This window comes from Prinia subflava, chromosome 7 (assembly GCF_021018805.1).
Source record: "Prinia subflava isolate CZ2003 ecotype Zambia chromosome 7, Cam_Psub_1.2, whole genome shotgun sequence".
Taxonomy (NCBI): Eukaryota; Metazoa; Chordata; class Aves; order Passeriformes; family Cisticolidae; genus Prinia; species Prinia subflava.
In genome coordinates, this window is record NC_086253.1 from 2,357,946 (window position 1) to 2,372,125 (window position 14,180).

General features: G+C 44.6%; 1 protein-coding gene across 1 annotated transcript in view; it reads left to right on the top strand.

Annotated features, from left to right (window-relative positions):
* Positions 1 to 13,896, top strand: part of DDRGK1 (DDRGK domain containing 1) — a 33,219-nt gene extending 19,323 nt beyond the window's left edge. Inside the window, exons 5-9 of the mRNA XM_063401360.1 lie at positions 4,883 to 5,005; positions 7,007 to 7,045; positions 10,118 to 10,174; positions 10,859 to 10,907; positions 12,397 to 13,896. Of these exons, the coding sequence (XP_063257430.1) occupies positions 4,883 to 5,005; positions 7,007 to 7,045; positions 10,118 to 10,174; positions 10,859 to 10,907; positions 12,397 to 12,569 (441 nt within the window). The 3' untranslated portion in view covers positions 12,570 to 13,896. The remainder of the gene's footprint in view (positions 1 to 4,882; positions 5,006 to 7,006; positions 7,046 to 10,117; positions 10,175 to 10,858; positions 10,908 to 12,396) is intronic.
* Positions 13,897 to 14,180: the final 284 nt, after the last annotated feature.

Here is a 14,180-nt window from a genome sequence, read left to right on the forward strand (position 1 = left end):
TAAAATGTCATTTATTTTCCTCTAGAGGAGGAATTCTTCATTGCCACAAGCAAGGTCTTGTCACCAGCAAGGCCTTGTGGACTGCACATGTGAGGATTCCATTCCCTCATCTAAATTAGGAGGTGGAAAAGCAAAATTCTGAAAGATACCTCAAGCAGTGACTGACAGCCAGGAGATAAAAACCAGGGGGGAGCTGTTTTTTTAGAGGCATTTTGGTCACTGACATTGCTGTCATTTTTATAATCCCACAAGGCACAGAAAATTCAGTTTATCACTGAAGTTTGCCTGAGAAATGTTACAGTTGTTAGATATCTCACTTTCCCCTTCCTTTCCCAGTACATCAGAGTATTTCTGACAGGGGCAGGTCCCCAAACGAGCACAGCCAGCTCTGGTAGCTAAATTCCACTTGAACCCTTTTTTTTCAGTCTCTCTCCCAAAAAGTGCTATTAAAATTGTGCTGACAGGTGGGAACTGCACCTTGGGGGAGTTGTGGGTGCTACAGTCTTGCCTAATCTTGAGAAAAATACCCTCTGCTCCTATTTCAATAGATCTGTATGCACTTATAAATAAAATGTGGTCGCCCCTTGGCTTGAGTGTTGCAAACCAGCTCGTGCATTTTTAAATTCAGGTTTCCTTTCCTGTGTTCTGCTGAGCTGATTGGCTGCAGGCCTGAGGAAGCTCCTTTTTAATTGGCATTTGCTTCAGCTCTGCTTTACCCTGGGGATTTCCCTTTCACTCTTGGAGTTTTTTGGTGGTGAGCTGGTTTACCAGCCGGCACCTTATCAATGAGAGTGAACTTCCTCTGATGTTGCAAAACAGAGGCTTCAGACAAAACCTGGCAGATTGCACACATTAAAAAAGCTCTTTTTCCTTTGCCTGTGCACAGAGATTTTGGTCAATTTGTATTTAAGTACCTAAATAGAAATGGTCTGAATCTTCAGAGCTGTAGAAATGGGGATCAGCCAGGATCACAAGGATCCTCTGGAAGATTTGACCCTAAAGTTTTGACTCTTTGATATTTGATCAGGTAAGAAGAGGCACCAAATTTTAGTTGTTTTATTATGTGAACATCAAGATTTGTGTGTGTCTCAGCAGAGCTCTTCATTATCTGTTTGATATTTATATCCATTTTTCCTGCATAAACAGTGCATTTCTGGAGGCTGATGGAGAACCACTCCATAATTTCAGTTTAAGCATCAGTTTTCAAGTGTGTATGCTTCCCTCAAAATTAATTTCTCCTAAGGGAGTACAAGTTGAAAACCTTGCAAAAAACCTCATTCTCCTCTGATTTTGAGGGGATGAGGACACTTATTCTGTCTAAGCAGTGAGGGGGGAGAAATCCTACAGATCCATCTGCTCTGTGCCAAATTATTCTCTGCAAAGTCCCTTTGGGCTTCCTGCAGAACCTGACAATACAAAAACTGGATGCTGTACAAGGAAGGTTTTTTTGCCCTCTAAAGATTCAGGATGCTGTTCCTCATCCTAAAAATTGGGGAAGCAGCCACAAATAAAGGAATGACAGGGAGCAGACAGTGGCTGAAGAGTGTCTGGTGTTTGCTCTGCCTTCCTCACTACCAGTGAGATTTTCTCCACCCAGGCAGCATCCCAGAACTCCTGAGCAATGTGTGATCCCAAAAATCAAGGTTTGCTTCCAGCTGGAAGCCCTAAGAGAGTTCTTGGGGTGCTGTGGGTAAAAAGTTGGGCTCTTGTGCAGTTGGCACAGGGAATGTGTTTGGAAATAATCCCTGGGATCGAGGTGAGAGGCAAACAGAGGGTGATGATGTGAAAGGAGCCTCACAGCACATCCAGGTCCTTGGTGGGCAGGGGGGACTGGGTGAGAAAAAGAACAGAAAGCAAAGGTTTGAGTGACTCCTTTATTTATTTATTTTATTTGTTCAATAAAAATGTGGTCAAAGTGGGATCATTTGTTCACATGCACTGGAATAAACCAATAAAAAAGAAATCTTTACACACTGTTCAAGCCCCCAGTCTGGGTAATATGTAGAGGAAAGAGGCAAACCTGCTTAAAAAAAAAAAAAAAGAAAGAAAACCAAAAAATAAAAGCTGGCAGCTGAAGATGAGCATCTGCAGTTACCAAATTTCCATCTGCTGGGATTTCCCCAGCACCCCACCCATGGCTGGGGAGTGGCCCAGCCACTCTGCTCTGAGCCACGAGCTCAGAAGGAACCTGAGGTGGGGCTTTGAAAGGTGGGTTTGAGCCCTCTGTGGGACTGACACAAAATCCTGGGCTCAGTTTGAGGAAACCCTGAGGGGCTGGGGGGGTTTCCATGCCTGGGTGATTTGCATGGACACACCGAGTTTTGTGGGAATGCTGCTGCCTCAGTTTGACCCTGCAGCTCCCACACAGCTGCTGTTAGAGAGATGGTTGAACAAAAAAAGCTGGGAATAAATATTCCCAGACATCCTGACCATGCCAGGGTTGTTCCCCTGCTCAGCCTCCACGTTGCTTCTCCCTGGGCACTTGTGCAAAGTCATCTTTCCTCGTGCTCTGAACCAAGGTGCAGGTAGATTTTAGTTTGGATAAATCCTTTTTTTCCCCTGCGCATTGAATCTTAGGTGAATTTAGGTTGTAAAGCATGTGAGGCTCTGCATGAATTTTTAAATTTTAGATGAAAAAAAGCAGCTGGAAATACTTAGTGTTGTGGAGAAAGGAAGCTTTCAACCACCAGGAAGCTTTGAGGGCTGACACACTTTAGCTACCAAAGCAGTGGCTCAGAGCACCTGGAAATGCTCTGCTGATCAAAATTCAGCATGTGGAAAACAAACTCCTCTTGGCAAAAGAGGGGCTGGTAGCTGAGTGCTCTGCCAGCCTCACAGCAGGGCTGCTTTCCTGCATGTGCTGGGAATGGAAGTGCTGACAGGAACGTGCTGGGACACTTCCAGAAAATGCAAGGTGCTGTTTTTCAGGTAGGGGGGGACCACAGGAACGAGCCTTGCTCATTTGTTAGACCTTCCAGAAGCAGGGAAATGTGTTTTAGTCATTGTTGCTCTCAGTTACAAATGCAACACTGTCTTCTGATCTTTTTCTTTTTTTGCAGAACCATCTAGAAATTATTTACCAAAGCAATTTTGAGGTTTTGTGGTTGTTTTTTTTTTCCTTTATTTCAAATCCTGCTGAATTACAACCTCTCTAATAGACCAGGGGAAGAACATTATTCTTGTCTTTCCAGGATCAAGATTAAATTTAATGCACTTACAAGAAAAGAACAATTGCTGTTCCTTCCAAATGAAGTATGGTTATGTTGTTCTTGGCATCTGAAGTGCATATAAGGAAAAAAAATCTGCTGTTGGATTAATTGTTATGGTGATGAATGACCCAAAAATGATCTTGTTTTGTCTCGAGCTTCCTCAGATCTGTAGATTTTTCATTAGATAGCAGTTTAAAAAATGGATTTGGCTTTGCAGATACACTAAGATTCTTTCAGTCCTGTTTTTCTCATTCTTGGATGTTGGCAGGATTCTTTCTCCTAATTTTCTGGGAATTTGATGAAATAAAAACCAGACCAAATACTCTTTGTTTTTTATCAAAGGGCATCTTTTTTAATAGGGATATATTTTTCATATACTGAATGACCTGTTCCTGTCTCTCCCTGTTTTAATGGAACAAATATTTACATCCCAGCTATTTAAGGAAGCAATTACCATATTAATGTCAAAGATGTAGCATGGCAAGCATTTAGAAATCAATACCTTTGTTCTTTCAAAGATCAATTCCTCTGCTAATGCCAGGGGAATGCCCTGGGATTGTCACTGAAATTTGAAGAACTCCTCAGTTTGTTTTAATCAGCCTCTGGAATGTGATGGAGCCAGAGGCCAGATGCTTTTGGAATCTCTTTGTACCAGGTGCTGCACAAACATGAATTCCTCTGTGGAAGAAACTGCTCTGTAGGGAAACTGTTCATTCTCTGTGAGCCAGGGAATCTTTTAGATTGGAAAAGGCCTCTGAGATCATCGAGTCCAACCTTCAAAGTTAGTCCTTTGCACTTCCAGAGAAGTGCAAAACACAGATTTTAAATTAAAATAATGGCAAGCTGCAAATTTAGGAGTTCCCAGTAAAAACCTGTTCTTATTTGAAACATTTTCTAAGTAATCTGTCACATTCCCAGACCTTAAATCACCATTTTGAAGGTGTGAATTCCACAGAATTAGCCATCACCATGTCACTGATGCTGGGCTTGGAGTTTTCTGGGTCAGCTTTGTTGTGAGCTTTAAGGCTTTAGCATTTATTTCAGGGTAGGCCATGAAGTTTTTATTGCAGATAACGAAAAGCCTGAAGCTTCTGTTTAACAAACAGCATGTAAATACCCCCTTTTGTTAATACAATCATGCCTTGCCTCCTCCTAAAATACTTTATATAATAATTTATATTCCATGTAGGCACAGTTTGCTGGAAGAAAGTTTTCATAAAAAAGAGATTTTCCTTGAAAAGTTGATTTTACTTCAGACTTCTACAGGCTGTTTTCTTCTCTCCACCAGTGTAACTCCTCTGTTCCTTGTGAGCAGTCCCAGTGTCCTGTAGTGGCTGAGCAGAACTGGGGCCAGCAACCAAAAATGTGGACGTTGCATCAAAGTGCAGGGAGGGGCAGGGACTTCCTGTCACAAGCAGCAGATTCATGCAAATGGAGCAGGCAGGTTGCTATTTAAGAGTGATTTTCTGCCCTCTGCCAGCTCTGGTAGGAGCCAGCCCTGGGTGTGAGATGGCCTCTGCCTCAGGGGTGCCTTCTGAAACTCATGGTGCCATCAAGGGACAACTTAGGTTTGTCTTAAAAACTTTTTATGTGCAGAGAAAAGAAGATGCTGCTTCACTCAACAGCTGACTTGGGAAGGAGCAAACTGACCACTTGTCATCTTTTCTGTCCAGGAAGAGGAAAAAAGGAAGGCAAAGGAAGAAGAGGAGAAGAGAGAATATGAAGAGTACCTGAAGCTGAAGGAGAGTTTTGTGGTTGAAGAGGAAGGGGTTGAAGAGTCAATGACAGAGGAACAGGTACGTGGGGCTGGTTCTGCAATTCCCCTTTCCTTGCAATTCCTTTTTCATCCTGTCTCGTGTAACATGAACTTGAAAGTAGGAGTCAGCCAAAGGTTTCTGCTTGTGAAAGCTAAATTGTGTCTGTGGCACAGGTTAAGCCTGGAATATTTCCTGGGGAATGCTGCTGTTCCTCATACCAGACTCCTACGGGTTATTTTGGAGTTCTGAGGGAGCTTGCTGGAAATGAGTTCTGTCCTCCCTGTGTCTAAGAACTGAAATAAAACTCATTCTGGAATTCAGATAATCTCTCACTGTCAGCAGCTCTGCCTTACCCACAGAGACTGAGCCAGTAAAGCTGAATTTGGAGTTTGAAAGTGCCCACAGACCTTGGGGGCAATTACTTGGGTTTGGCTTTATTTTCTACACCAGGAGAGCTGCTGTGAAATCAAATTAAAAAGCAAGCTCTTGCCTCACAAGGCTTTTGATAAGGGAATCCTCAGGACAAACTCACATTGCTGCTCCTGTGGCTGCCTGCAGAGCTGCTGGGGATGGTGGTTGAAAAGTGATTCTTGATATAAAATCACAGCAAACCCGAAAAACTTTTGCTGTTGTGAGAGGCAGAGTTCTTGTTTTGTCTGAAAACCTGTTAGACACAATTTATTTGCTATCACATCCTGGAATTGCTCTTGGGTTGTAGCTGCCAATTTGAGCTGTCCAGTGCATTTCTTGGGAAGGATTTATTTCAGAGCCATGTGTGCATTTGCTCCTCTGCTGAAGAGACTCTGGAATTAAATGGATTTGCTTTAGTGTGACTGAGAGTGGCTTTGAGCACAGCAGATTGTGCCCAGTGTCAAGCACCATTGACTCATTACAGGTTCTCGCTATGGACCCCTTCCCATCAAGAAAAATTCCTTTATCAGACCAGGATTAACACCAAGAAAAGTTCTGTCTGGTGATGGGGAATTCCTAAGATGCAGTGAACAGCAAAATGCACACCTTTATTGACAATTCCTTCAAAAATCTGTGCCTGTCCTGTTAGGAGATGAGATTATCCCTAAATATTGACGTGTTCCACTTAAACACCCTTTAAAGCTGGAATGTGTTGATTGTTCGTGTTCCTTGAGCTGCCTGTCAAGGAGAAGTTAATCTCCCTCCATGTCAGGACAGAGAAGGGTGTTCCTCACCTAAAAGAGCTTGCAGGCAGTTGATGATGCCTGGATCTCAACCTGAGATAACTTTGGTAGAGGTGGGGAGTTAGAACTTGAATTGCAGGCAATTTAAAAGTCATATTCAGAAATAATAACAGGTACAGAGTTATCTGGAGACAGTAGAAATGAGAAGAAAATCAAGCAGTCTCCCTGGCCTCGTGGTGCTGAAGCACTGAAGCATTTCAGTGTCCTGTTAGAAAAGCTGGCTCTGCCTTGTGTTGGGGCTGCTTGTGCTGAAAATGAAGCTCCTGGCTCCAGAGCTCCAGTTAATTAAGGCTGATTGATTTGCAGGGTGGCAGAGTGACCTGATCTCCTTTTAGCTTCAATGCACCCTGTTTGCATTGCCCCTGAGATGGAGCTGCCCACGTTCATGCACTGGATTTCAGGTGCATGGCTTTGAAATGCTCCAGCTGTGCTGCCCTTGGCCATCTGCAGGCCCTGACTCACTCTGGGTTTTCCTCTGCACAAAATGTCCTTGGTTTGGGACCTAGTGGTGCTTAAACTCACCCAGATGTGGTTATTTCAGGGTATTTATGATGGCAAGAATAAAAAAATGTATGATAACCTTTCAGGAAACATTTAAATTGTACCTGAGCCACATTCGGTCTTAGAAAATACCTGTCAGAAATCCCTTGTGGAGTTAAATCTAGATTATTTTTCTTGCCAGTTCAATATCTCAGAGTGTGTTTGTACTTAAAACTTAGAAATCATGCAATTCTAAACACTTTTATAGTATTTATACTCAGCAAGTTTTTGATGCATTTAATGCTCATGAATTTAAAATAACAATTGTTTTCCTTGCTGTCTCCAGTCTCGCAGCTTTCTTATGGAATTCCTGGAATATATTAAGGTAAGGTGCCTTTGGTTTTTCTCCTTAGATGGTGTGAGGTGCCTTTTGTTAAAGAGGGACGTCTTGACTTCCTCTTTCATTTATTTAAATATTCAACAAGTAACAAAAGTGATACCTTCAATAAGTGTTATTTACTGAACCAGCATGAGCACATCCATCATTGCTAAAATAGTTTAATTCCAGCTGAGTCCTGGCTTTGGGGCAGGATGTGGCTCTTGCTCTGTGGTTTGAGACAGGCCTGGTGGGTCTCCCTCAGAGTTCATGGAAGCAATCTTTGCTGTGGGTTGGGATTTGGGACATTCAGGCGTTTTTGTGTGTGAACATCAGCCACTGATTTAAAAACAGCCTGTCCATGTGAGCTCAGCAGAGTTGCTGTATCAGGAGGGTATTTCTGGGCATCCAACGCTGGCACTGGAAGGCTCAGTCCCGATTTTTCCTGTGATTCCTTCACTTTTTTCTCTCTACGCAGCTTCCAGTGTTGTCTCAATGCTCAGGGCAGTTTAAGCAGCAGCTCCCTTGTTTTAAGCAGGGTGTGTCAGTCTCCCTTTCATCCCATTGTATTTAAAACCTGGGCTGTGCTCATGAGGGTTTGTGCTTTTGATCTGTGAGGGCAAATGCTCTCCACTGTTGCTGTATCAAAGGTCAGATGCATTTTTCTCCTCTCACTCCAACTCTGTCATGCAAATCTTTTATTCCTAATGAATCCCTTTCTTCCCTTACTGGAATCTGAACTCTCAGGATGGGTGAAGTGTGTGAAAGGCTTCTCTAGCAAGCAAATCACTTGGATATTTAGGGAGCTGCTAATCATTTTGTATTCCAAAATGTCACCCTTTGGGCCAGTTTTGCACGTCCATTATCCCAGCAAAACCCTGGACTTACAGCAGATTTATCTCCTGGACTCTGAGATTTGCCTCATGGATAACTCTCTTTAGGGAGTCCTTTGGAATGATTGCCAGGCAGTTCTGGACAAGAGCTCTGTGCAAAAAAAGAGCAAAAAGCTCTGCTGGGCTGCTCTCTGCCTCTCTTTTACCTCTGTAGATTAAAAAGGAGATTCCAGTGACTCTTGGGATCTTCCACAAACACCTGGAGGTTTCCAAGGGTTGACACAGCCAGGGCAGACTCTGCCCATTGCCCCAGGGGTTGTGGTGGATGGACCAGATTAGACAAAAGCTCCTAGTTCAGTGTTTCAGCACTAAATTTTGTATCAGTCACTTCATCTTGACGTCAGAGAAATTAAACTTGGGCTGGAAACCAAAGTCTGAATATTTGACACCTGATTTCCTCTGCAGAGCTGAGCTGCAGAACTGGGGCATCGCTTTCTTTCACAAGTTTTAAGTATTTTTCTTTAATCTTGAAAGTGTGCTTAATGTATAGATTATGTATTGCCCTCATCTTCTGTTCTGTTCACAGAAACCATTGACAGGAAGCAGCGCTGAGCTGCTCGTAGCTGTCTGCAAAAATGTATAAATTAAGAGTAATTGGCATTTTTTAAAAAATAAAATTGAATTTAGCTCTTCTGTTGAATAATTTCTTATGCTGGTATCATTGAGTGGAGATAGCTCACCTCACACTTTCATTCTTAAGGGTGTTGGAAGCAAAATGCAGCCTCTGTTTCATCCCTTGCTGAGGTCAGCAGCAGCATCACCCCTGAAATGAAATTAATTCAGGAAAATGTGGATGTTTTATTGTTGCTGAAGGAAGGTTTAGCCTGTCTCTAGAGCATGGTGCATGTGGGGAAGTGTTTCATTCCTTGGGACCTCACGGTGTGTTTTATTCCAGAGTGTGGGGGTGCATCCTAACCCCACCCCACCCCCTCGGGCTCTCATTCCCAGCAGGAAATGTCTTGGAAAGTTTCCACTAAACTTGGTCACTGAGGGGGAATATCTTTAAGTGAAGGTTTAAGTCCTGTTTTTCTTGTTCATGTGGCTTTGCACCAACCCCCCCAGTCCCTTTAAAAGAAGATGTGACGAATGTTGGCAGTTCCCAGCTCTGAGAACTGAATTCCATGGACTGGTTCCAGTTCCATGTGCTCAGTCCATGGTATTCAGTTCTCTAGCTTGGCTGCATCGAACTTCACAACTGCTAAATCTGTGTGTGGCTTTCTTTTTGGTCTGATTTTATTAATGAAAGACATTAATCTATTTCAGCCTCTCTTTATTTCTTCAGTGGCCTCCCAGTGTGCTCTCAAGACCAGAAACAAAGGACTTTATTGTTTGTTGTATTTAATTTGTTAATGGAGATGCAGCTCCTGTGGCTGTACATACGTGGATTTTAGGAGTGTAGTCCTGAATATTAACTGAGCTTTCCAACAGTTCTGTCTTTTCCAAGCTCCTCACAAACACTGCATCCTTTTGCAACTAAACAGACGAGTTCCTAAAACTTTGGCAGAGGAGAGAACAGGAACCAAGCAGCTCCAGACAAGCACTGCAGGTGTTTTCTCTGGAGCTACAGAGAAGCACAAAACCAGATGTGAGCAGTGTGGCTGTGCCCTGACTGAGAAAAGCTGCAGGAAGAATCTGTCAAAAGCAAAATGACAATTTGCAGTTCCAACACTGACAATTTGAATAAGGTGTTGGCTTGCTTAGGAAGATTATTATGGCATTAATACACATGACATCAGTAAAACAGACTAAAGCACTTAATGCTGCCAGTCTTGCCTGGGTTTTATGTAAGTGCTGATACACACCAGTGATCATTTTAAAAGGTGCTTTGAAACATCCCTCAAAGAAAAAAGGGATCTTGATAAAACACACTGGAAATTAAAGGCAGCAGCTGAGAAACTGAGGAGGTGGGGGAACAGAGTCGTGGCTGTTCCTTGTGCTCATCCTAATGTCAGGAAAAGTCCAGGATCAGTGCTGGCAGATGTGTTTGAGTCTTGCCCTAAGTGGGTCAGAGCACTCAGTCTTTCCACAGAGCTCCCTGCTTTAGGTAACTCGAGAGTTTTTCATCAGAGGAAAGTGCTTGCTAAGAAAAGTTACTTACAGCCACAGGTTCTGCTTTGTCTTGAATGGAGAAAAAAAATATCCCAGCTTTCTAATTCATCAGCTTAACTCTTTCTGCTTGTTTCCACAGAAAACAAAAGTTATCCAGCTGGAGGACTTGGCTTCACATATGGGTTTGAGGACACAGGTAAGCACTGACTTCAGGGCTGGAATACTCGTTTTTGCTGGGCCCCTGCCTCCCTCTTAAACTAGAACTCCATTTAAGTGTGCAGTGGGTTACATAAAGAAATTTATCTGGTTAAAATCTGAATTGTAATTTCCTTCTGCAGTCATATAACAAGAAAAAGAGAGAGGAACTGTAGAAACCAACACTCAAGGTGCAGTGGAACTGCATGCTTGGAGCAGCTGTAGAGTAAACCCAACCATAAGTTCAACAAGTTGTTGCTTTGGGTTGGTAGGAGAGGTTTGCTCGTAAAAGGAGCAGGAAAAGATACAAAAAACATGGAATTTTTCAGCAAGGATCCTGGAGAAGGACCTCAGTGTGCTTCATGGAACTTTATGGCACTGTAGAGCCTTTCCATGGGAAGGTTCCTATAATCCCCTGCTCCTTGAAACAGGAGTTTCAAGGCAATAAAAGAACAGCAATAAAAGTCTCCTTTAAGGGACAGGGATTTTAATTTGAACATCCCAAAATTCCAAAAAAAATCATCCCTTGAAGACCAAAGGGCTGATTGCATCTCTTTGTGTGGGAGTACTGAATTCCTTAACCCTGAGGGATTTCAGTGTAAACCTCTGTAGTTTATCTGAACATGTGAAATGTTTTTTGCTTCCTTTTTGATCAGTCTGTTATTCCTTTTTCTCTTCTGCACAGGATGCAATTAACAGAATCCAGGACCTGATGGCAGATGGCACCCTGACAGGTGACAGCCAAAGCTCACAGGGGATCTTTGTGTAGCTGCTGAAGAGGTGGTGGTGCAGAACATGCCTTCCCTCTGGCAGAGAGAATTCCAGTGTCATTCCTGTTTTAAGGATCTAGTAGGACTTGAGAGCTAGATATTTATATTTTATTTATTTACCCATCTGCTAAAGGCCTTTTGGGGTTGCTGAGCAGCCAGGTGCAAATGGGGCCTTCTGAAATGTGAATTTGAGAGGATCACTGGGATGATTTGGGGTGGTTTCCAAGCCTGGTGGTTAAAGCCAGGACTGGGAGAGGCAAAGATCCCAGAGCACTGCAGGGTGCTGGAGTCAGGGAAGTGCTGGTTCCCAGCCCTGCACCCAGCCAGTCCAAGCTGGAATGGCAGCAGAGGCCGAGCATGAGCAAGGCTGGTTCAGTGCTGGGCAGTCTTGTCCTTTCCAAGGGGAAGGAGGGGAAGGTGCCAGCACAAACATTTACTGAGCTGATCGTGTGCTCGTGGCTGGAGAACAACTGTCTCAGCAAGTCCTCATGGAAACCCTTGCAAACTCCCTAAAGTGCTTGGGATCCAGGGATGAGGGTGTGTGCTGTCCTGGCTGGCTGTGCCCACAGCCAGGGAGGCTCTGCCTTGGTGTCATTACATAAAAACAGAGTTCTGTTCTCGGTCTGGTTGGAGCAATACAGAAACTGAGCTGCATTCCCTTTCAGAGGGGAAGCTGGAAAGGCTGAGCTGGGCCCCACGAGGGCTCTCAGTGCCCTCCTGGAGCCTCCTGCTCTGCCTGAGCTGAGAACATGAGCACCAAAAGAGCAGGGCTGCCAGGATGGGGAAGGGTCTGGAGAGGAATCCATGCGAGGAGCAGCTGGGGGGCAGCACTTGGTTTGGCCAGCCTGGAGAAGGCTGAGGGGAGATTCATGAAGTTCTGCACCTTCCTCCCCAGGGACAGCTCTGATCTCTGCTCTGGGACAGGACCCAGGGAGTGGCTGGAGCTGTGTCAGGGGGATTTGTGTTGGATATCAGGGAAAGGTTCCTCATCCAGAGGGTGCTGGCACTGCCCAGGCTCCCCAGGGAATGGGCACAGCCCTGAGGCTGCCACAGCTCCAGGAGGGTTTGGACAATGCTCCCAGGGACAGGGTGGGGTTGTTGGGGGGTCTGTGCAGGGGCAGGAGCTGGATCAGTGATCCTGGTGGGGCCCTTCCAGCTCAAGGTATTCTGTGATCCCATGAAAACGAGGCACCTGCAGGAGCTGTGCAGAGCTCCCAGCCAGCTGTTCCCAGTGCACAGAACGTGTTCCTTTGAGCAAAAACAGCACTCCCAGGGCCCTGGGCTGCTGGCACAGCCCTGCTCCAGCACCCAGCAGCAGCCAGGAGATAAAAACCCGCCTGGCCTGGATGGGAAGAGCTGCCTGAGCAGCTGGAACATCCCAGAGCAGTGATGGTGCCTGTTGGGGAGTGAGGGGAGCCCAGTGCTGAGTGCTGCTGCTGTCTGTGCCCTGCAGGTGTGATCGATGACAGGGGAAAGTTCATCTACATCACGGCCCAGGAGATGGCGGCCGTGGCCCAGTACATCAAGCAGCGAGGCCGAGTCTCCATCGCAGAGCTGGCCCAGGCCAGCAACTCCCTCATCAACCTCCAGCCTGACAGCAGAGCTGTGGCTCCAACCCTGGCCTGAGAGCAGCAGGGTTTAACCTCTTAATGAATAAACCACGTCATTAAAAGCAGACGAGAACCTCCCCAGTCGGCTCGTGGTGCCTGATGCTCTTTTGAAGCATCAGCTGCAAGCTCAGAAGTTTTGCTTTTCCTTCTGTTTGAACTGGTGTTCAATGGTGGAGTTGATTGTCCAAGGGACTGGCCAGGAACTCAAGCACTGATGCACCTTTAGCCCAGGAAGATCAGAATTTATCCCTTGGCAGCCAGTCTCACGTTGCTATAAGCAAACTTGTCATTGTTTCCAGATTCTGGTGTCTGCATCAAATAGATTTGGGCTTGATTGCATCCAGGCTTTCTCTGCACTGTGGAGCTGTTTAACTTTGTGATGGACACAGCCACAGGTGTGTAGGTTTTGGCTGCTGTACCCACATTGGAAGGAAAGAGTAAAAAGAAAATACTCTCTGTGTGTCTTTGTTCTTGCTGAAATATATCCTGCAGCTCTGGGAAGAATGGTTGCTCTGTTAAAAATTCCAGGGGCTATTTCAGGAAACCTTTGCTGTATAAATATGTTTTCCTTGGTTTATGTAATATAAAAAGTTTGCTTGCAGACAAGCTGCATCATTTCCCTGTAGCCAAGAGACAGAAAGCCCTCCAGGGAAGGGCTAACTGGGCTCATTTATTGTGCAGGCCAGTTCTGCTGATACCAAGCAGATCCTGGTGATTCATCCTTTGAAGTCAGAGCCAGCTCAGACTGTCTGAAGGCCTCAGACATCCCCACCCTGTGGCCTCTGCGTTCTGCAGGTTTGGGGTTTTTTAAACAAAAACTTTCTGAGTCATGCAATTAATGTTCTAAGTTAATGATTATTAATTTATTAATTGTATGGGTCAGTGTATTTCCTGCATAAGAATATTTATTTTTAAAGTCATTCATTCATTCTCCTTTCTGAAATCAGCAGAAATTTATGTGCAGAAACAGTAAGTGGGGAGGACAAGAGGTTTTGTCCCTGCCAAACTTAGAGATAACTTGAGCAGGCTAAAAGCCACGTTATCAGTGAGATGAGACAGCAATAAAACAATGGAAAGAAACATTTCCTTTTAATCTGCACTGCTGCTGGAAGTGAGAGTGCAGGAGAGGGGAGTTCCACCAGCAGCACGTGTTGGTGTGAAAGATCAGCACATCCTGAGTGCTGTACAACCACAGCCTGCAAAGAGGTTATTTAACATCTGAGGCTTGTAAAGTCTCTTACTTAAGGATTTCACAGTAAATTTTTAAAAAATGTTTGGCTTTGCTGTTATTTTTTGTTCTGCCTTAAATTACACTTGTAATAAAATCAACAATATTGAAAGAATTGCAGAGGCTTGTGTTAGAAATGAGCAGGGACACGGTTGGGGTAAGACATGACTGAGCTCTGCCAGCAGCTGCTCTGCTCTCCTGATCCTCTCCCACCATTTCCATTCCTGTTCTTTTCCCTCAGCTGCATCCTCTCAGCACTCAGGAAAACTCATTTTCCTCTCATTTTGGGGTGCTTTGCTGCATGTGAATTGTGGGGCTGGGGATTTACATGAGCCAGGAGAAAATCTTGAAAGTAACAAAAAACATGAGTGGCCTTCCAGCTGCTGAAAACTCCCATAG